Raw genomic sequence first — 23825 nt, 5'->3', positions numbered from 1 at the left:
CATGAAAATACAGTCAGTTGTTTAACACACATTCACCTACACAAATTTGGAGGTGTGTCAAATTCTAGTGGCAAGTTAGAGTTATATTGATCACATAATCACATGTGTGGAAAAACTTCAAGAAGCCTGACTGTATTGTAATCAGTGATTGTATAAATAATGTCTGATTTTGGTACTCACTGAAAGAGTGTTACACACTGGGATCAAATTGTCCCCACTTTGGATATAATATATGGCTAATAAATTGTATCAATAAGTTTTTATTTTTACCAATTGTATGAACCAATTACAGTTTGTTGATGGCTGTGCAAATAAAGTTGATTGACTTAAGCATTGTGCAATATAGGGCTTCATTTCAGAGAATAAAAAGGAACTTCAGTTATCAGCTCATTAGCAGCTATAACAGTTGTAAAATATGACTTATAAATAAAAATGACAACATTTTATTAGTTTACCATAACACATTTAATTGCAAGATTCATTTTGTATCTGCTATACTTATTATGTTATTAACATCAAGCCTAGATGAGTGGAGATACTGGCCAGCATAAAAAAGAAGATCTGCCAGCACAAAGAAGATCACTTAAACGGCATGAAGTCCTTGACAGTATATGGACACAAACAAGAGTAACTGCAGATTGATCTGCCAAAGAATCAAGGCAAACAAACTTCACAGATTTTTCAGGAATTGACAAGATATGTACATGTATATACATAGTGTGATATGTTTGATTAATTGTTTCAACTTATATTTATGTACCAGTGCATGTTATAATAAAGTTAAAATAAATGCAAGTCAGACAGTAGATGTATTCATTAATTTATTTAAGCCAGATTTTAGTTAATTGTGTCAGGAAATTTGCTTCTGTGAAATTCGGTCTGAAAACTGCAGTAAAACAAATAATTTATAATTTGTGCAAGCCAACAGAGTCTTAAGATGTACAGAAAATATGGTAGTACATAATTTAACAGCACTAAACCATAGCATACTTTCATCAGGAGTCTTTACAGTAGCATGGAACTGATGGGATGTCATTTCTAAAGGACACTTGTTAATTGTGCCTACTCATTGTAATGTTTTCTGATGATCTTTTACAGTGCTTACCCATTATAGTGTTCAATAATGATCCATTACAGTGCCTATCCATTATAGTGTTCTCTGATGATCTTTTACAGTGCTTACCCATTATAGTGTTCAATAATGATCCATTACAGTGCTTACCCATTATAGTGTTCAATAATGATCCATTACAGTGCCTATCCATTATAGTGTTCAATAATGATCCATTACAGTGCCTATCCATTATAGTGTTCTCTGATGATCCATTACAGTGACTACCCATGATAGTGTTCTCTGATTATCCATTACAGTGACTACCCATTATAGTGTTCTCTGATGATCCATTACAGTGACTACCCATGATAGTGTTCTCTGATTATCCATTACAGTGCCTACCCATGATAGTGTTCTCTGATGATCCATTACAGTGCCTATCCATTATAGTGTTCTCTGATGAGTCATTAGAGTGCCTACCCATTATAGTGTTCAATAACGATCCATTACAGCACTTATCCATTATAGTGTTGTTCTCTGATGATCCATTACAGTGCCTATCCATTATAATGTTCTCTGATGATCCATTACGGTGCCTACCCAATATAGTGTTCTCTGATGCTCCAAGAGTTGTCATATACAAAGAGCTTTTAAGAGGATCTGAAGCAAGAAAAGAAGCACCTAGGTCTTTAGCTCTACATTCCACCATATAATACTGGAAAATAATTATTAAGTTTGAAAGCACAAATAGAACAATAATTCCTATGACCCTGTACTGTGATAATTCTTGTGTCACCTTTTCTTTCCAAACACTAGCTTTGCTTTCAGAATCTTGGGTACATATCTTATAGTCAATGAAACTCTTGTTGTTCTTTCTAGATTGTCTCCAATATTGGCAGTTTCACATAAACTGATGTTAGCAACCTTGTCTGTCAAAACATCAGACTTGCATTCAGCAATCCCATGTAGATATATTTTATACATGTCATCACATACCAGAACTAAACTCCGAGGTTCAAGCAATATAGACTGCACATACCTCTCCTCGAGGGATGTGGAATGGATCTGAAATGATATAAGAAAGTAGAATTTAAATAATTCTCATATATCCATGAAATGTCCATTGCAATTTTCAACAATAATATATTGAAAATCTTGTGCTTTGACAAAACTTTGTTGACAATTCTGACTGCTAAAACGTTGAGAAATAAAATTACTTTCATATGAATAATCTCTGTGTTTGTTTTAATGAGATCAAGTTCTACAGAAATGCTTAATTCCTCAAGAAATAGCAAAACTAGCAAGTTCTACCCACATGTAAAAGTTACACTGTCTACAATATTAACATAGCGTTTTGCTGACTGTATATATTAGCCTGACTAGAGGAACAGTGAGGAATTTTGCACACACAAAATTTACTCCTGCTTCCCTTGCATCCTTCCCCTTTCCCCACTGATGGACACAAGTCTGTAGTCCAAAAGGAACACAATACTTTTTACAGTAGTGTGAACAAAATCATGGGTCAACATATTAGTATGGACTAATGGCTGGACAGACAGGCAGACACAAAGATATTTCTGACTCTACAGGGGCATATAAAATGGTATAGACCATTATCAGCTGTAGACAATTAGTGTACAGAGTGACTGATGTGTTATCTGTAAAGGAATATACAACTTCCTGTGATCTAGCTTCAAACTCTAGACTGAGTTGGAAATGATATAATTAACATGCAAAATATCTATATACTTATATCCAATTATTGGGATTTTTACAACTAATTTGTGACTGAATTGTTCCTCCTCTGACCTTTTGAAATACCATATAGTCTATGTAATTTTTGTATTTTTATTTCTGAAGAAAAAAAATATCACTAAATAGATAAGGCCTTTGATGATCAGTTTGTAGTGAAACTAACCTGTGATGTGTCATCCCCAGATTCACTGAATTGCAGAGGTTTGTAGAAATCTAGAAGTGTATGGGATCCAAGACTTATTGTGGAGACTGTTGGATAGTACAGGGATCCATCTTCATGTGGCTGGGATATTTAGAAACATTCATACAAAATTAAATTAATAGCATTAACAAAAGAAATGTGAAATGGACATTAATAAGCTCATAAGCTCATCCTGTATTGAATAGTCCTCTAATGGCAGGGGAGGGGACACTTTTTTGTCATCTCCAGTTCCCTTATCACATGCTGAAAAGTGGAGCCAGCAACATTCTGCATCCAATCTCTGTGCCTCCAACTTTCCATACGTAATCACTTTATGCTTTTACATTACTCACTGCTTTCTTTTATCTTTCATGCTCAATAAAATCTCCTTCCCTGCAAAGCATTTGATCAATTTGCTATAAAACTCTAGGAGACAATTAAATCAGAACCTCTTGATAGTTTATGGATAAACCACACCATATCGTGTGCTTGCATGTTACCACATTTATCTAATCAATTCACATTAAAAAGGCATTAACGTGATGATTTGATGTCTATGTACAGTACTTGCTGATTACCAGGCCCTTCATTATAATATGTTTTTTTTTTAACATGGCATGTATAGTCATGGGTCCCATTTCATTCAGTGGTTGTAAAACTATACGTATAATGTACTTCCTTATAAGGTAGCTGCACTGTAAGGCAACATACTCTATGGCTCAGAGGTCACACTACCTGATGAAGTGGCAACTAAGTCACACAAGAAATGTACTTCAACTTCTTCTACTAAGACAGTGACAATAACAGCCCTGTGATTATTTTGAGGTACATCAACTAACAATAGTTTAAGGTTTCTGAGATGAATCAGTTAATGTTGTATCTACAGACAAAATGTATTAGGGCCTTAGTATATGTAGATAACATTTACCTAGAAAAAAACACACTCGCACAAAACACTGCTCACATAGAATGTACATGCATCATCAACAGGAAATACATGGACACACTTCCAAACATGACCATGTTACTTAAGGTTTATTTGCCCTTCTTGGTCATACTATTATATAATTTGGTTATATGACTTTACATGAGTACAGCATAAACTATATATTGTAATTAATAACTGGCCGGGCTATACAGATTACATTATTGTAATTACAAATAGTAATAAATAGTTAATGAGCGGCCACTAAAGATGCAATTTAGTTTATTTACTTTTCAAAACTTCACCAAAAACTGACAGTTCAAATGATTCACATTTAGTTCTGAATTAACAGAGTCCCTAAACAAATCCTTGAAACATGAAGTTGTAAAGTTGAAGATACTCATAAGTAACAAGTGACCAATATTGTTTATGGTGTTAAGACAATTGTGCACATCACCTAAGGGCTACTTAAATCTACTTTGGAAATGCTTTCAACTCTGATTTTCTTTTAAAGTTTTGGAACTGAAAACAAATGAAATTTAAAAAAAATATCTTATTTATTTGTTTTTATAATACTGTAATTTAGGTACACCTGTCCCTTAAAAGTAACAGCAATGTCTAGTTTTTGCTGTGTTCATTTGAAGTCATGTGGCCAAAATACATTGCATATTTCTCTCCATCCAAACATACAAACTTTCAAGTATGAAGACACTGCATATGAATATGGTGCATTCATACACTTAAACAATTTGTTGACTATTAACATACAACAATTTTGTACCTGAAGATAAACTACAGCTTAAGAACAATGATAAATACAAATATGCATAATCAGAAATAGAGGACATGCTTAAAATATGAGAACCCAAAACACATTCACCCACCTATACTCAGGTACTTAAGCACTTGTTCCAGCACTACTTGTCTATGGAAAGGTCAGGCAATGCCTGCCACTGTAAGAAATGGTAATCAGCATTACCTGCAACTGTTGACCAAGAGTGGACAGTTAAACCTGGCTCACTCAGGAAAGTCCTCTTTGATGGATAAGGCAGTCCAGCAGATATGCTTATCTCCCTGGCTGTTAAGTCTGATGGCTAGAGCTATGTAGACACCACAGGACTTTAGCTCAGGTGCAGTAGGACCTGACGGTCATCTAATACATCTATCTCCCACATAGTCATGCCACTGGATTCTGAAAGGCTTGGACAAGAGAGTGAGGGTGACTCTACACAACTTTCCCACACTTAATTTTCAATTCATTTGCATGCCATGACATCATACCCCATGCCCAATGTAAACTCCTGTGGTGACAGGCAAGCAGCAATTCAGCAGGTGTTTTAATGGAATCTATAGCAGCAGACCTGCACACAGATGGCTCAGGGTGTAGGGTTGTTTTTTACTTGACCAAAGCAGCAGCAGAACTTGGAAGACTGTGCAGCCCTATTGAGAACTGCATGAGAAAGGGACTAGAAAAGGTGCCCTAAACATTCTCTTCTTCACCTATACCCTGATCAGCATACTGCTGGTCATGGTCCCACTGTAATGGTCAAAACCACACAAAAAGACAAAGGTCACACCACACACAATTGGTGACTGGAATCTGTGCACACTAATGGACAGTATAGTGGTAGTTACAGAAGAGGGTTTGTTAGCTTTGTGGAGTTTAATGCCATTTTTCATCATATGACATGTTATACATGGTGGCCAGTGGTTCTCCCAAGGTCTTCCCAGATTTTTCCTCTGTAGAGGAAGAACCCGGAGAGAACCATCAAGACATAGGAAACTACTGGCAAGCTTTCTCTCACATTGGCTGAGCTGAGACTTGAACTCATTATGATGGACAGGAGATGTATGGGTGATCAGTAAAGTCAAGCGTCCTAGACCTCTTGGTCATCTGAGGCCCTAAGACCAGAGGGAAGAACAGATACACCCACCATGACCAACACAGATGCGCAGAAGTGCTGAAGGCAGACAAGCCTATCATCCTTGCTGACTTCAGTGCTAGAAATGGCACAGATCACCAGATATGGCTGCATCAGTGATAAAAATGGCCTTGGCAAATGCAACAAAATTGGGCTCCTCCTATTCAGGAATGCACCTAGTAAGACCTAATCTCCTACCAAACTGCAACTGTACATCATTCTGGATACACCCACATTCCAATCACTGGCATCTCAATGATTGTGTCATCAGCAGGAGAAAAGACAGGCAGGCATTCCAAGTAAGGTGGCACTCTATAGTTTCATATTTTGCATGGGTTAGAATTTTAAAGAAAAAGAATTTCCCCGGCTTTCCTCACTGGTTAGACTGACTATTTAAAAAAGACCTTGTATATCTTAGGTATAGTTTGAAGAACCTTTAATTCCCTTTATTTTGGTGTATGATTGATGGGTGTAATATGGGTTATAGAGTATACAGCTTGGCCTTACTCCAGATGTGCACCTTTCAAAAAAGTGCTAGCTCCACTTGGTCATTTTTACATCCTGAACTTCGGAGGTAAATTGTATGAAAAAAGAGCCAATAACTTGTTTCTTACATTTTATATTTGGTAATTCATTCATTGCACTTTTAGAAGCTGGCATTGTCTAGTCTGGCAAAATTAATTTTCCCTATTTTAATAGCTGCTATGGATAGTGTACTTTAGACTCATTCAGGCTGATCTTTTTAGCACAAGGGAGCAGTCATTTTAGTCAGCAATGTGCTTAGATCATGTACACTTTCCAAAGGTACAATATCCAAAGAAATATCATCCACATTATAATAATGTAGCATAGAGGTATGCCAACATTCTCTCCATTGTGCATGTATTAAATGCAAACGACTTCACTTTATATACATCACTCTCTCAAAAGTACATAATAACTGGTGAGCGCCCCCAATGAATGCCACGAGGTGTGTAAAATGCTGACCATAAGTTCATGGTCTCCAAACCCAATATCTGGATTCAGCCTAGCAGATGACCAGGGCAAATGCTTACTCAAGTTGTGAATGACAGCGAGTCATCTGAACCATGTCACTAGGACATCAGAAAAGTGACTACTAAACAAGATCTTCTACAGCAAACTAAAACTGGGAAAGCAATCTCAGAGAAGTCAGATGGAACACAGACTCCCTCAATTCACCCATGAAACACTTCAGCATTGACTATGAGTCTTGGGAAGGTCTTTCACAGGATCATTCAATCTGGCAAGGGTAAAACAACAGATATGTATTGATAATTTTTTCATACTGATACAAGAGATAAAGAATCAATACAAAATAATACTTACCCAATACAAGTTACCTTAATCTTCAGCAGTCATTTGCCTCTTTATTCTTTAAATTGAAAATACAACTGAGACAGCAATGGGAAACACATGCACTCACTTTTGTCAGTAAAAAAAAGAAAAACTATTGACATCACCTACTCACGTTCTACAAATTTACAGAGTGGTTAAATAACTCGCATAGTTCAAAATCTGCCACTCACCCCTGTCAATTCCATGCTAATTATTTTATCTTGTAGGCATGATAAAGTATATGAACATTAAGAAGACATTCCAGATTTTTTCCCCATTTATGATTTAAATACTTGACAGATCATTATTTAATAAACACTGTATGCAAAGTTTATCCATTGCTTTGTACCTTGTCTACTTGGATCAAATCTGAAGGCTATAATTCCAGTGTGACATGCAGTGAAATACTGAATTCTGACTAATCCTGGGTAAAACAAACACCATTCAGAAATGTAGCTTGTTCTTTGTGTGTCACACTAGATGTACTGGTATCCAAACAGATATCAAGCAACATCAAACTTTGCACAAAAACAGCTTTTTAAAATATCCAAAAAGTACTGAAACTGAACGTGGCAAACAAGTTTAAAATGTCTCCTTTTAGGCTGATACATGTAATGAGTGACTAAACATGGACACTGGATTTAAAAAGACACAAAATCAAACAAACAAATTCATCCAAAACAAGCAAGGAGGCAGATTCCAAACTGCACTGAGTCATTGTCATCTTGTTAATTTGTAGAAGGGGAGTACGTTTTGTCAATAATTTCCTTTATCAATGATACAAATGAATGCCTGTGGCCATGGCAGTTGTTTTGCATCTGCAGGAAGTACAATGTGAAGGACCTGGTTATTAGTTATCTCCACTCCCACATTTCGACTTCTTCTATATAAGATTTTCCTTGTATGTGGCACTATTTCTTCAGTTTTGAAGATAACACCTTAATGCCTTCCAACTTTAAGTGAAGACATTAAACTGGTAATAATGTTTTAAAAACATTCAAGCAGTACAAAACAAATGACAAGATGCAGCCTGAAATGGCCTAAACAGTTGAATTAAAGTCACTGTCATGTAACAGGCAGTCTAGTATTACTTTTTATCTTGTCAAGGATGAGGATGGCATATGAACATATGAAAAGTCTACGTCTGCTGTAATCTGCATACTAGAAATATAACCAATGTGGTAACACATATAAAACAGCACCACCCTACCACTGACAGACCTTCTAAAGATGAAAACACGATCAAGATGTGTATTGATAATGTATCATATCACAGGCTGTGTATCATGAATCATATTGATACACAGCAAAGGTGTATTGTTTCATCCCTAGTTTTGTCCAGACTTTGAGCTAATAAGAATTGCAAAGGAAGTGCATAAGTACAAGCAGTGTAAATCTTGGAACTGCAGCACATTTCTCTGTTGATTAAGCAACACAAGTGGCACCTCCTGTCCAGGATGCTATGGACAGTTCTGAGGATAAGTTGGCCTGGTCAGCAACTCACGTGCTCACAGAAACCTGACCAGTTAGAGATGTTATGGTTGACCTTGAACTTGAAGGATAAATAACAACACTTGTTGCCTAAGTATATTGTAGCCAGGACCAGCCAGCAAGCAAGACAGTTGTCTTGGGACTGCACCTTTGGGGCCCCGTGCTCCAATTAACAAAAATATTAGGTATACTACAGTAACTCCACTGGTCAGGCCATGCTTGAGGTGTGGCACCTTGGGCCCCACAAACTATAAAGCTGGGTCTGATTGTATCTCGATGCACTCTGGAAGAGCCTGGATGTAAAATGATGTGGTTGTGACTTCTGTCTTAAATAATGGAAAAAAAATACTTGTACAACTTTAACCACTGCAATAACAGTCCTGTGAGAGAAAAGTCAATGAAAAGTATTCAACACCTTGGGAAAATCTTCAGTCATGCAGGTTTTTGTTGCAAAAAACAGATGTGATGTCAATAACTGTATAATAGTGAAAATAATCACTCACTTTTTTTAGTGTATTTGATAAGGAGTCTATGATCCATAAAATTAATGTTTTTAGTGTATTTGATAAGGAGTCTATGATCCACAAAATTAATGTTTAAATGTTCATTCAGCTATTATGTTAGGATCAGTGAGTGACAGAAGACTTTTCCCAACAATCTTTTATGTAATAACTCTTACTTGGGGATATATGTTCACCTAAAAGCAGTGCAAGAATGGCACACCAACCCATTCATTAATAAGATGATTTTTAGATTACAAAGTTAAATACTCGAACATTTCACAGGTGAATATCCTAAATATGTAATAATTTGCTTTCAAGACAGAGATTATTGTAAAAAGAGAACCTTTTAGTACACAAGCATTAATAAATTAAATTCCTACCACTTAAAACATAGGTAACGAATCTGTAATGAAATAGAAACTGTACAACACTTCTACTAAATGAACACTCAAGGCATAAATCACAACAAAAAAAATAATAATAATAACATTACCATCAGGCCACAGTAATTGTTATTATCATAACACTGGTTCTTCTCTAACAAAGCCAGCCTATCTACAGAGTAAGAACTAGGTCTAGGTATACAAGAGGGTTAGTCTCACATGATGGCGATAGAATGGTAGAAAATAATGCAATCCTCTAATACTGCCAAGTGCAACATAAGGTGTCCTTTTATTATTGGGGTGGAATCGGGATGAAGGGGGCAATAACCTCTGAAGAGGCCTTCATATTGACAGAACATGGAATGGTTATTATTATTATTAAGTCAAACATCAGTTATCCATATTTCCCAGATGACACATTTTGACTAAATAAATGATAGCCTGGATTGTATCAAGAATATAATGAAGGTAGTGCAGTGGTTTGGATGGACTAAAAGTAAGGCTAAACAGAGTAATCAATGTTCCATATTATTATTATTATTAATGATAGGTTTTACTGCAAAGACATCACAATACAAATCTAACCATAATTCCTTGTCCAGCTTCATACTCGTTAACAAGCACATGGTTAGGCACCTTATCTTCAAAGACTTTCAGCTCAGCTATTTTTTTACAATAGGTTTCTAACCACTGAAAAACAAATAAAATTTAGAACTCAGTTAAAAATATTGCTGTTCATGTTACATTTTCTGTACCTGTAATATGAATAGAGATTTTTAAAATTGTATTCGAAAACAACAATAAACTACTGGTTAGGAAAGTGCAATAAAATTTTTCCAAATACTGTAGTTCAGAATCTATCAAGTGAACAGTAAATTATGGAGTCTATATTATTAATTAATACTTGCTTATAAGTTGAGTCCAATTACAAACGGCACAGACCCAGATCTGACATTGCATAATGTGTATGGGTCTCTGCAGTTTGTTAAAATCAGTAGAACGAACAAACCCGATCTGTTGGCACATTAAGTGATGGCAGATCAGGGTCTATGTTATTAGCAGTTGGCCTCAACTTATAAATGAGTATATACTGTACCTAAATGATGCATGGTATTGATGCCTTTATTCACATATAACACATTAGCAATTGCAAACAGTGCAAACACAGATATGTCATTGTAAAATGTACTGGCGAATACGGGTCTACAATACTCTACTAATAATTTTAAGTGAATAACACAGACCTTGTTCTGCCAGCACATTCTGTAAATATTTAATACCAAACTTGGATCAATTTCTCCACCATCTTATGTTCACAACTTTTCAACCAGGTCTGGGAAATGAAACCTAGCAGATTTGAGGAGTTTAATTTTAAATAAGATAACTATTAGGAAATGTCAAAACAAAATATCAAGTTGCACAAATTCAGATTTACAAATTAGAAGAAAACCTGAAAATAAAATTTTTTGGGAAGACAAAATTCTATAATGTAATTTCTGAAATTATTCTTTCTTGCCATAACAGGCAAGGTGTTAATAGCAACAGCAGCACCCATTTGGGTTCATAATGACATTTTATGATAAATCCTTGCATGTGCTCTCAGTCGTAGGTAAGTGTTTACTACTTATGACAGTGTGTTTTACAAAAATATTTAGACTATTTTAAGATGATGGAGAAGAAATGGATAAACCTTGGGTAGATCTTCAGCAACCATGCCTTTTGGATGAGGCAATCCACCTAAAAAAAAGAAGATAGACAAATTCTTAAATTTTATAATGTTTGTTCACAATTTAATCAGTTGTAAAATTTGTTTTTTTTTAAGATTTATACTATAAATTCATACACATTTACACTGTAAGTAATTTCCTTCAATAGCTTTCTTTCTAAATAATCAAAATTTAACAGATACATCAGAACCCATTTATGTCAAGAACACCTTTCAAAAAGCAAATTATATCATTAATGTTGAGGTTGATATAAAGCTTTGATGTTCAGATTAATCAAGATTTTGGATGCATGGATGCACATGCACATGGATGCCAAAGTGTACATGGATGCACATGCACTTGGATGCCAAAGTGTACATGGATGCCAAAGTGTACATATACATGGATGCCAAAGTGCACATGGATGCCAAAGTGTACATGGATGCCAGAGTGCACATGGATACCAAAGTGCACATGGATGTCAGAGTGCACATGGATGCACATGCACATGGATGCCAGAGTGAACATGGATGCCAAAGTGCACATGGATGCCAGAGTGAACATGGATGCCAGCGTGCACATGGATGCCAAAGTGATCACCATGTCGAGCTTCTACCAAGGCGGTTTTGACAAAATCTTATTTTTCAAACATGATGCCAAGTAAGCAATACTTGAACAGAATGCTGTTACATGATTCAGTCTTTAATAATCTTCCATCTCTAATTTCTAATTACAAGTGTAAAGTTACCCCTGTGTAACACCCATCCATACGCTAACAACATAGACTGAGCCGATTCTGCTGCCACATTATGTTTGTTAATACTTTTGAAAATGTAAATAAAATGAACCAAGTAGACCATGATCTGACAGTACTTTCTGTGAGGGCCAATCTTAGTCTACTGTATTTACTGTACATGCTGGGATGCAGTAAAAGTTGGGACACACAAAATTATTTTTACAAAGCACTATATATTTTGGGACATTTCATTTAAATCTTTTTCATATGATGAAAGTACTGTGACACTTGTGCTCAGTTGTGAGCTTTTCCCATGGGCTTGAATTGTTTGTTCAACCATCATTATTAGCTGATTAATCCTTTTAGGTTCCAAATTCCAAAACAGGTTCATTGACTAAATGCAAAGTGTTGCCTGAAAAAGTTTTCTTCACCAGCTGATTAAATATCTGGGTTTTCCATTCAGATAAACACACATCAGATATACTAATACCAACTTGAAAGCAAATAACTGTAATCATATGAGGTATGTTTTTCTTCTTGGGTGTCATTTTTCATGCTTTTATCATTTTTGTTGAAACTTAATTTTGGGGACCACAATGGGGACCTATTTTCTTAAAATTACGGTTATTTAAAATCATGGTCTGTAGCAATGAGAGCTAAAATGAATACCAAGTCTTCCAATTCAAAATATTCATTGAATACATTTGATTTGGATTACAAAATTCATCAATGTTAATAAACATATCAAATCCATCCATTATTCTTTGTCTGCTTTGGAATTTATTGGCACCCCTAACTCCCAACCATACTGAATACACTGTGAATTAAGTCTTGTAATCTAACAAAATGATACTGTAGGGGTCTTTAGTAGATTTCTGGATGATTTAAACAAAACAGCTAAAGAAAGTAGATGTTATTTTCCCTGTCAGCCTTCCAACACATTGCCAAAAGATTCATTTAATGCTGAAAACAGATGTGTAATGGTCAGATAGCCAATTACCTGTTTCGTTAAATGCAGGGATAATCTTCAAAATTTCTCAAGAAAGTGATTTGGTCACAACAAAAATATATGCCTGACATGACCAGTGGGATGGATTTTTTGACTGACTGTAAAATGCCCAAATCAGACATCGAGATTTTCTGCTAAGACATAAAAATCCTGAAATTTTTTTCCTATCAAAATATATTTCTTTGAAAAGAATTAACCAGTCATAATACCTTAGGAGAACTACCACTAACTTGCAAGGGGCCCCAAGTGGCCAAGTGGTCTAAAGCGCCCTCCGTTACGGATCACTGCCATCTCACCTCTGTCTGCGTGGGTTCGAGTCTCGGATTCAGCCAATGTGGGTATGTGAGAAAGCTTGCCAGTAGCTTCTCGTGGGTCGGTGGTTCTTTCTGGGGTTTTCCCGGGTTCTTCCTCCACCATTAATACTGGCCGCCATGTATAGCCTATCGTGTGCTGAAAAATGGCGTTAAACCCTACAACAACTAACTTGCAAATCCAGCCCTCCCAGATATTACTTTTGTCTAAAAGGAGCTAAAAGTTGTCTGCCAACCGTTTTGGCAGATGGGCAGAGTGATCTCTCCTTACATATAATTCTTGGCAGCACTGTGTCAGCTTATCCTAGTTATTACTGGAGAGAAGGGCTCTCTCCCTCTGGATGTAACTGCACGGAGGCTGGGAGGGTGTATGTGTATTATGATTGGGTAAATATTTTCAAAGAAACATATTTTATTAGGAAAAATCGGTTTCTTCACTGAATACGTTACCAAACCATAATACCTTAGGAGAATAGATAAGAAGCAGAGGGACGAACATCCCTTTACCGCGGAGATACCATGTCCAGTCACCTAAGGTACTGAGACAGCTTCTAGGCAAACTGACGGGAGGCAAATCCATCTGTCGGGTCAAGGCTTCAGAAGGGAAAAACAAATTCCCTTCTCAAATCCTGTGGAAGTTGTGAAGCCGTGTCTTAAGAAGCTGTTGATCAATCTGGAATGGAGACCTTTTGAACTGTGGATATAGGTCCTATCAGATCGAATTGGCCTCTATGAGATGACAGATCTCAGAGATAAAAGCAAGAGAATGCGGACTTCGACCTCATTCGACAGCCTGAATGATATCAGTTAGCGAACAGTTCCAGTCTGATGATAGGTTGGTGGCAACTGCTTAAACCTCTTGAGCTGAAGTGCATAAAAGTTAACTGAGCTGGGGTTATTTCCCTATATGCTCAGTGAATAACCCCCTTACTACAGGACGTGATATTCTGTTCAGATCAATATTCCTGTCCTTTTATGAGAAGTAGAAAGAGGCATGATTTCCCTTGATGCAATGGCTCTATTTGTATTAATGAATCATCTAAAAGCCTGGACTAGGTCTTGCAGGTGATCCTTGGTTGATGTGTCCAGAGGAGACAGAGGGTTTGTGACAAAAGTTTAGCTACCCGTGGAAGACAGACAGTGCTCGGCAATGAAAGAGGGTGCCATCATGAATAAGACTGAACTGTCTTATCTGAACTTGCATGTATATTGGGTCTGCTGATAGGGCATCTATGTCAAGAATTCTGCCTGCAGTTTCTAATGCCATGAGGAAGGATGTCTTGTAGAAAAAGGAGCGCCAGAGATGCCACTGAAGATGGTTCAAAAGGTGTCTTATCCAGTCAGGTTAATACCAAAGATAGGTTCGTTGGGACTAGGGTTAAAGTTTCTAGCCATGTATACACAAAGCAGGTGAGAAGGTCAGATAAGTCCTGGGTTCATCCGATATCCTCTCTTCAGTGATAACAAAAGGTGTTGGCGATCGTGGAGCGTTATCCAAGGATTGTACTTGGTGCTAACATGCTCTCTTCGAAGAGCCAGAGGAGGAAGTTAGCTATCTGTGGTATCGATCCTGGAGAGGTAAGATATGCTAGTTTGCACAATGGGTGAAACTGGTCATTTACTTCATATGCTTTTGGAGTGGAGGGCCGTTGTGCCTGAGCAATTATCTCAATGACTGGTTGCAAAAATGTTGAATTTGAGGGCCTGTTTGAGATCATCCAGACATGCAAGTCTGAGCCTCCGGACAAGGATGAAACAACTGCCATCATGGTTATATGAGTAGATGAAGGAAAACCCAAATTCCATGTGGGTTTCTGATGCAAGATTGATGAGGCAGTTAATCCACAACTCCTCCTGATGGAGTGGTGTGAAGAGGATGAAGCTACAGGCTGACTCTTTTGTTTTTTGTATCACTGTGGAATCAGGTGTTGGAAGGGGGGCTGGTGTATGAGTTCAGGTTAGTCCAATCCAATGACAGGGCATCCACTGCCCAAGCTGTTGGGTCTGAGATGGGGGAGACAAAGAATGTGGTTTTTGGTAGAGGATAAAGGCCGTGCTCTAAGTTTGCGATTGACTCCCATGCATACCCTGAGGTATTTTGAGTGGGAAAAGATAAGCTATGCTCTGTTGGTTGGAAGATAGCCAGAGAGAACAAAATCCAACAACGATGTCATGGTAACAATATTGCTCACAAACTGCACAGTATCAAGAAAGGACAACCGTTCCATTCATATGGAGTGTGGCTATGTCATCCCCAACATGGTGAGATCACTGACAATGCTGGGGTTCCGAATGAAAAGCTGGTGACATTGCAAATGTTAGAACTGCTGACAAACTGATGATGAAGGTGGGCCTGAAAGTACATAACTCTCCCAGACTGCAAACATAACTTAAGTCAGAACATTCTGTTTGTTCATGTTGTTGATGGAGTCGGAGGACATAGTTCTAGTGGCGGAAAAATGTACTCAATTTGAGATTCAGAAGGCAGAATCTTCCCATGCCCTCGTGTAAGGGAGAATAGATGATGGTACTGGTAGAACAAACAATATCAGCTTGGTTGTGTGGAGTAAGCATACAATCCCTTGTAATGCATGAGACTTACTTGGCAAAGTGGGATGAGGTCATTCGCTCACTAAACTCGTAGAACACCCTGAACTAGAAACCATGACTTCAAGACAGTCGCTGAGTGAAGAGGCAGAATGTAGAGAAACTGTGAAGTGACATCTGTTGAGGCATGATGTTGAATGAGATCACAAGGTGGTATGAGTTAGACTGGTCCCTGCACATGTCTGCAAAAGTAGTGTTTGACATACTGGAAGCCCAGGCTGTTATCAATTGAGCCCATAATATTGATGTTTGGCCCCTCAAGGTAGGGGGAGTTCGAAAAATGATGAGCCCTGTGGTGGTGTTATAGGTGCTGGAGCGGTTTCCAAGTGTGTCAATGTCTGGCATATCGTGGCTAAAGGGTAAGTTGAATATCTCCTTTGTTCCCATAATGATTCACACTGAGGAAAAAAAATCAACATGCAGACTGGTGACGTCTTCGGTCTGAGCTATATCTTGTTTGCACTTTGCTTATAATTCTAATCTGTAAGACAAAATAGAGAACAACGGATAAAGCTGTAGCCCTGCACCTGTCTGAGAAAGCCATATCCATGCAGAGCTAAATCATTAAAAGGGTGATCCAGAAATTGATATGTCTAATAAAGCAAGGAAGCATACAGGTAAAATCTAATCACAATACCACCTTTTTATAAACCTGAGTGCCTACACATGTTATGTTTGAATACCATGTGGGCACACTGCTATGCCAAATGATGGTTACCTCTAAAAAGTGATAGCAGGTGATTTCAACTACAATGCTTACCTGTAGGTAAGGTTAAGGATGGCCTGTAGAGGTAGAATCACTGAAGTATGGTGTTCCACGGATAAAAATAATGTGGTAAAAGAACTCACCTTTATATACAAGAACGGATGGAATTATAAGGACTTCTTCAGAGCATAAAGGCATTTACACATGTAAATAATGTAGCCCACACCTAGCTTGTGAAGTTGCATAGGCTGCATGTGCAATTGACTAAGTGCTTGATAAATAGGATTTAAAGTTTATGCATATAAACATGACTCAAGAGTCAACTATAGAACATGCATGTGCAGGAGGTGACTGAATAAACTATATATAGAGTACTGACCTGTACATGTACGACCAGAATGAAAGAAGCACAGAAATGTACCAGATTGTCTACATTACACACAAAAAAGGGATCTGAGGCATTGTTAAAGAGATGTACACAGTAGGTGTGACAAAATTCATTATGAGGCAATACTTGTAGAGAAAAAAGCCCAGACATTGCCCGTACAAGTAAATACATTAAAGTTGGGCTCTGATGCAACAAAAAACTTGCATAGGAACTTGCCAATACATACCATCTGTACAGGAATTACACATATATAAGAGTTTTATGAGCACTATTGACTTGCATAAATAAGAAGAGCATGAACTGACTGAAGTCACTTAGGCTCCACGTGCAAGTACCTAAACGTGTGACAAAAACAGTGTGGCAACTTGATAAAGCAGAACTCTGTTGTGATAGAAAGGGAGAAAAAGTTGGAAATATAGATGGAGAAAACTTTCCTTAGAAGTGAAAAACTCCTCCAACTTGTAGTGGTATATCTTCCACGTAGCTTCTGGCTTCTCGTGATGAAAGCATGCTTCTTGGCACAAGCAGAAGTAATATCTAGATAACTGGGATACTCATACACTGTGCCACAGGTTGGCATTTCTGATGGTGTCTGGTAAGCGGATCTGGAGAATTCTTCTTAGGCAGCTTATGATGGTCAGAACTCTTTTTACAGTCAACTTGGTGGTTCTCCAGTTCTCTGTTCCATACAGAAGGACTGATTTCACGTTGGAGTTGAACAGTGTGATCTTGATAGTCAAGGAAATTTCTTTGGAGCTCCAGATGTTCTTGAGCTGTATGAAAGCTACTATCACTTTCCCCATCCTTGCCTTGACATCTGCGTCTGTGCCACCCTGCTGGTTGAAAATGCTGCCCAGGTATGTGAAGGACTCCACCTCTTCCAGGGAACTTCCATGCAGTGTGACTAGGTTGTTCCTGACATAATTGGTCCTGAGGATCTTGGTCTTGTCTTTGTGGATGTTGAGGTCAACCTGTGCTGACGTGGCTGCCAGTACATCGCTCTTGTCCTGCATTTATTGCTGACTGTGGGACAAAGTGTTAGGTCATCGTCAAAGTCCAGGTCCTCAGGTTGACTCCACAATGTCCACTGGATCCAATTTCTATGCCCATTAGTGGACGTCTTCATAATCCAGTTGATGGTGAGAAGGAAGAAAAACGGTGACAGCAAGCAGCCTTGCCTCACGCCAGTCTGCACTAGGAAGCTGTCTGTGTGCTGTCCTGCATGAATGACTCTGCAGGACATTCTGTTATAAGCATTCTTGATCAGGTTAACCAGCTTTGTTGGGATGCCATAGTGGCGAAGAAGTTTCCAGTGTCTCTCTGTCCACGCTGTCGAATGCCTTCTCATAACTGACAAAGTTGATGTAGAGCGAAGAATTCCACTCCAACGACTGCTCGACTATGATGCAAAGAGTAACTATTTGGTCCGTATACAATCTGTTCAGCTGGCAGCCTGCTTGTTTGTCTTGTAAGTGTGGATCGATGGCCTCCTTCATCCTCTCCAAGAGGACCCGGTTGAAGACTTTCTCTGGTACTGACAGGAGTGTCATTCGGAGATCTCTCTACTCGATCGCCAAATAGGTTTGCAGACAACTCTTAACTAACTTTAGCTAAAAGTAGTATCTTGGAGGGCTGGATTTGCAAGGTAGTGGTAGTTCTCCTAAGGTATTATAATTGGGTAATGTATTCTAAGAAATAACTGTATTGCCTGAAATCCATGTACTGGCCTCATCTTATATACAAGATGTACATTGCAATAGGTGTGAAATGGCATTTGGCTTTAACACATGTTAACTGGCACATGTACATCCTATTGATATGAAGCTTATACCTGCATTTTTAACTTTTAAGAAAATAAATTCAAAGGACAGTGTAAGTTTTGTATGTATATTGATTGGTAAATCCATAGCTGTGTAAAGACTTCAAACCTTGAATACAAGATCAAATACAGAAATAAGGAGTAGCATCAACAAGACTCTCAAGATGGACATCATAGGAGCCATATGGGATATCAGATTGGCACCATTTTCATTTGATACCAACTTGACACTCTAAGAAGACTTCTTGTGAATATCCCATACCAGAAACACTTTCCATTCAGGATAAGTAGCATTAACACGAGTTCAAGATTGCTGCCACGATAGCCATGTTTGATGTCAGATTAGCACCATTTTCATTGGAGCCAAGTTGACATCATAAGAAGTCTTCCTGCACAAACCCCATGTCGATATGAACATCTATGCAGAAGAAGCAGTGATAACTACATTTTAAAAATGGCTGCCATGATGTCCATATTCAATGTAAGATTAGCACAATTTTCATTTAGGACCAACTAAAGATCATAAGAAGGCTTAAGTGAAAATCCCATACTGATATGATCCTCCGTTCAAAGTAGCTATAAAAAGATTTTCAAGATGACCCCTGTGGCAATCATAAAGAATTTCTGAATTTGTCATTTGAATGGTGTCCATTTTCATCTTGAACTAACTAGACCTTGTAATGAATATGTGTGTAAAGATTCATACCTCCAGGCAGAGGTGCAATAGCAAACGAATAGAAAGATGAACGACATACAACCAGCAGAGCTAAATAAAAAGCTTTTCATGTGTTTAATTTTGAAACTAAAGAGACTCCATGAAACCATGGGAAGGGCTTCAATTATCATACCCCAGTTCTGAAGGCGTCGGTTGGACAGATGGGTCCACTTTGGTTTTGGTGCTGAGTAAACCTGTCTCCAAAGATATTCCTCTTCATCCTTGGTGATGAAGTTGGGAATATAAAAAATCGTTGGTGGTGCCTGTAACAAGATGAAATTTATTAACAATCATAAAATACTACTATTTATGTTTCTCTGCTCCATTCAATTATACAGTATTTTATTGGCACAAATTACCAATCTTTTTCATCCCAAACATGAAACATAACTTAAAAGTCAGTGTAGTAAGCAAATATTGTTATCCAGTGGCATTCCCATTTAAAAAAATCTCAATTGCAAACCCTAAGCTTTATTATTATTCTTGTGTCTGTTTTATCTATATTATTCTTTTGTCTATGCTAATATTAATCCCATACTATTTTCTTGTGTCTGTTATTTTGACACAATCATTCTTGTATTTATGCTATCATTTATCTGATACTATTATTCTTGTGTCAATGTTCCCATTAATCTAACACTATTATTTTTGTGTGTAAGTTATCATTAATCCGAATCAATATTATTATTTTTGTGCCTATGCTATCATTAATTCAATACTATTATTCTTGTCTGTTATCATTGATCCAACACTATTTTTTGTGTTTAAGTTAATCTGATACTATTATTCATGTGTCTGTGTTATCACCAATCCATATTATTATTCTTATGTCTGTTATCATTAATCCCATAGTATTATTCTCATGTCTAGGTTAACATTATTCCAATACTATTGTTCTTGTGTCTATGTTATCATTAATCCAATCTAGTATTCTTGTGTCTATGTTATCATCAGTCTGACTATGTTATCATTAATCCAATAATATTATTCCGGTGTCTTTGTTATCATTAATCCAATACTATTATTCTTGTGTCTATGTTATCATTAATCCAATACTATTATTCCAGTGTCTTTGTTATCATTAATCCAATACTATTATTCTTGTGTCTATGTTATCATTAATCCAATACTATTATTCCAGTGTCTTTGTTATCATTAATCCAATACTATTATTCTTGTGTCTATGTTATCATTAATCCAATACTATTATTCCGGTGTCTATGTTATCATTAATCTAACACTATAGTTTGTGTGTCTATGTTATCAATAATCCAATACTGTTATTTTTGTGTTCATTTTATCATCAATTATTCTTGTGTCTGAACTGCCAGGTCAATGAAAAAACTTTTCTATGTGGAATGTTTGTTCAGTCATTACCCATCAATATAGTATGCAACAATAAATGTGATCGGTTTGATTCTGAATATTACTTTACCTTTAATATCAACTTGTCTGTGACTTATTTATGTATAGTTTACAGATAGTTTCTTTGTTGGACAATCAATAACAGTGTTGCAAACTAAACTTAATTAAAAGGTAATGATGTCTAATTGTTTTCATGATGGAAAATGAATATCTTTTGCAATGCTTTGAAAATTATGTAGTTAAGAGATGTAGCAATAATTTCAGCACATTTTTAATGAGGATAAGTTATCTACCACTCAACTATTGGAAATTATGAGGGAGAGACACTATTTAAGTTTTGAAGGGGGGGGGTAAATGAATGAAAACAATTGTTTTATTCTGATTTATTGAACTAAAAATGACACTATCCAATTCCTTGTTTTACTTGAAACAAATGTATATTATGGTGAATGAAAGAATAAAAATACCCAATCAGAGAGAATGTAGTCCCATACATTAAATCATCAATCCCTTACAATAACCATGCAGTCAGAATTGAACTAGTTCATAGCTGTGTACATGAATATTCAGCCTCATGACTGGATCATTACTGTCTAAGGACAAAACATGTGATTCATATTTAAATGTAAATTCTGTGTTTTCTGTTTTGCTGTTTATTTTTTTAAAACAGAATTGGCTTTCATCTGGAATTTAATTTTATCCAAACCTCAGAGGATTACTTCGATGTTTAAACTGTAGGACAAATTTACACATTTCAAGAGAAGCTCAGCAAGGTCTTGTAAAGTCAGTGTGTAAGTTTGTTCAGATTAATTGAAAGAAAGTAAAAGTGTAAACTTATTGTAAAATTTAAGATGCTGATCAGCCTTTTCTAAATGAAAAAATGTACAGTAGTATTAATATAGTTTGCAAGGCATCACAACCATCTTAAATATTATCTAAATTTTGGCATTATATCTATTATATTACCATCATTAGAACTAGGAAATGTTTATAATCAACTGATAATGATTTAGATCAATCTGCACCTCTCCCTCTATCTGTGAATCTCTAAAGAGCATGCTTGCAGAGCTCATACACAGTAAATCACAAACAATTGATAAAAGCCATATCCACTCCATGGTAGCGTGCAGATTAATTCTCTGCGAGCCACTGCAGCAACTTTGTCAGGATGCAGAGAGAGAAACTGTTTTTTTGCTTTCTTAATCTCGTACCTCTTCCTCCACCTCCATTATGACAAGTTGGGTTCCAAAAAAAAAACTTTGAGCTGTACTGTATGTATCAATCAGATTTGCTCAATAAGTCTGATTACTGCAATCTTGGTGGCAATTGCCTTAAAAAACATGGTAACTAAAAAATTCAGCAAGTTTTCAAAGCTGGTTGACCAGGGATTTTCAAGATTATTCTCCATCTGGCAATGGTAGCTGAGGAATGCCAATTTGGTTACTGGTAGAAAAAAATATATGATCACACTTGGTCAGTGCATTTAGCCATATTCATTTCATCAATGAAAATTAACCCTTACATTTGCTAACAGCTGATGTAGTGGTCAAAAGAGTTTGAAGGACCTATGATTGTGCATGGATTTACTTCAGTAAGACAAAAGGCATCATAGTAAGTATCATCACATATAAGCGACTCTGATTTTCGAAACATGTACACTATGCGGCAAAATGGCAAAATATGTATGCCTCAAAAGGTTATACTTAAATAACATGCATCAGAGAAATAAATATTTTCAGTCATTATCTAATGTATTTCTGGAAATTTTAATTTGATGTACTGCAATCATTATTGTTTTAGTGATTGTACGACAATGACTGAAATATTTATTTCTCTGATTTATCATATTTTGCTGTTGACTGGAGTTAAGCATAGTGTACATGTTTTGAAAATGAGAGTCACTTGTATGTGATGAATGTGTAGTGAAGAAGACAATGTCTAATTCTTCCATGGAACAGGATTCCTAAAGTTGAATCGAGTTAATGGTAAGTAAAAATTTACTTTTGCATCTACGACTGCTTTGTAATTAAAGGAGGGGTGTATCATTGAGTCGCAAAAATGGTACAGTTGAACCCGTCTTGAAAGACCACCCCTTCTGCCAAAAAAATATGGTCTCTCGTGACAGATGGTCTCTCATGACAGGTCATAGCACTATATAACCATTAAAACTGTGCAAGAGAACCTGGTATTTTATAGCAGTGGTCTCACAAGACAGGTTTTACTGTATATGTAGCTCTTTTCATCGGTTTTCACCCGAGTGTAACGTTGTCCCGGCAGGCAAAATTCGCACGTTTCGGAGCCTGTAACTTTAGTTTGGTGCAAAACAGAAAAGTCATGGGGGTAATTAGGACTAGGGGGAACCGGAAGTATTTTTGTCACTCTGTATGATTTTTTCCCCTTCAAATTTTTTTTTCTTCCTCAACATCAAGCTCGCGTCGAGCACCTGTGCCAACAAACAGGTCGGTAAGCGAATAGTAGAATATAGAGACAGAAGTGAGGAAAAAAAGACTTTCAATCTGGCAGGGAATGCCACCATGGAAGTAATTTTGATAAAGCATAACCTGTCATGTTTGCTCAAAAATGACTCAATTTAATTGTAATAAAATACTTAAAGACTAATACATTATCGAAAAGATAGGATAATATTCAAACATATTTAATATTACTTTAACACCAGTTTCATTTACATGTAACAAAAGGCCTATTCGTTAACAAAAAAATGATAAACAACTGTATACCGATTTAACGCGAAAATTGTTTAAATCTAATGATGTATTCATTCCACTAAATAATTATTATACATTTCCCCATCTAATTTGGTTGCTCAACTAAGTTATAACATAACAGTTATAGAACGGTGATATCGCCCGCACATACTTCCGGTTTTAATCGG

General features: G+C 36.8%; 1 protein-coding gene across 1 annotated transcript; it reads right to left on the bottom strand.

The window, feature by feature from the left end:
* Window positions 1-808: 808 nt before the first annotated feature.
* LOC149805154 (putative RNA/DNA demethylase ALKBH6) lies at window positions 809-23803 on the bottom strand. The gene is made up of 6 exons (XM_089947895.1): window positions 23671-23803; window positions 19701-19830; window positions 11261-11307; window positions 10156-10260; window positions 2973-3092; window positions 809-2119 (listed from the first exon to the last, which is right to left on the bottom strand). The coding sequence occupies exons 1-6, from the start codon at window positions 23710-23712 to the stop codon at window positions 1847-1849; spliced, it is 717 nt and encodes a 238-aa protein (XP_089804021.1). The 5' UTR covers window positions 23713-23803; the 3' UTR covers window positions 809-1846.
* Window positions 23804-23825: the final 22 nt, after the last annotated feature.

Source organism: Sinohyriopsis cumingii, chromosome 2, assembly GCF_028554795.1.
Source record: "Sinohyriopsis cumingii isolate HCF-2022 chromosome 2, ASM2855479v2, whole genome shotgun sequence".
In the NCBI taxonomy this organism is placed as follows: domain Eukaryota; kingdom Metazoa; phylum Mollusca; class Bivalvia; order Unionida; family Unionidae; genus Sinohyriopsis; species Sinohyriopsis cumingii.
This window is presented reverse-complemented; position numbering and strand designations above follow the sequence as displayed.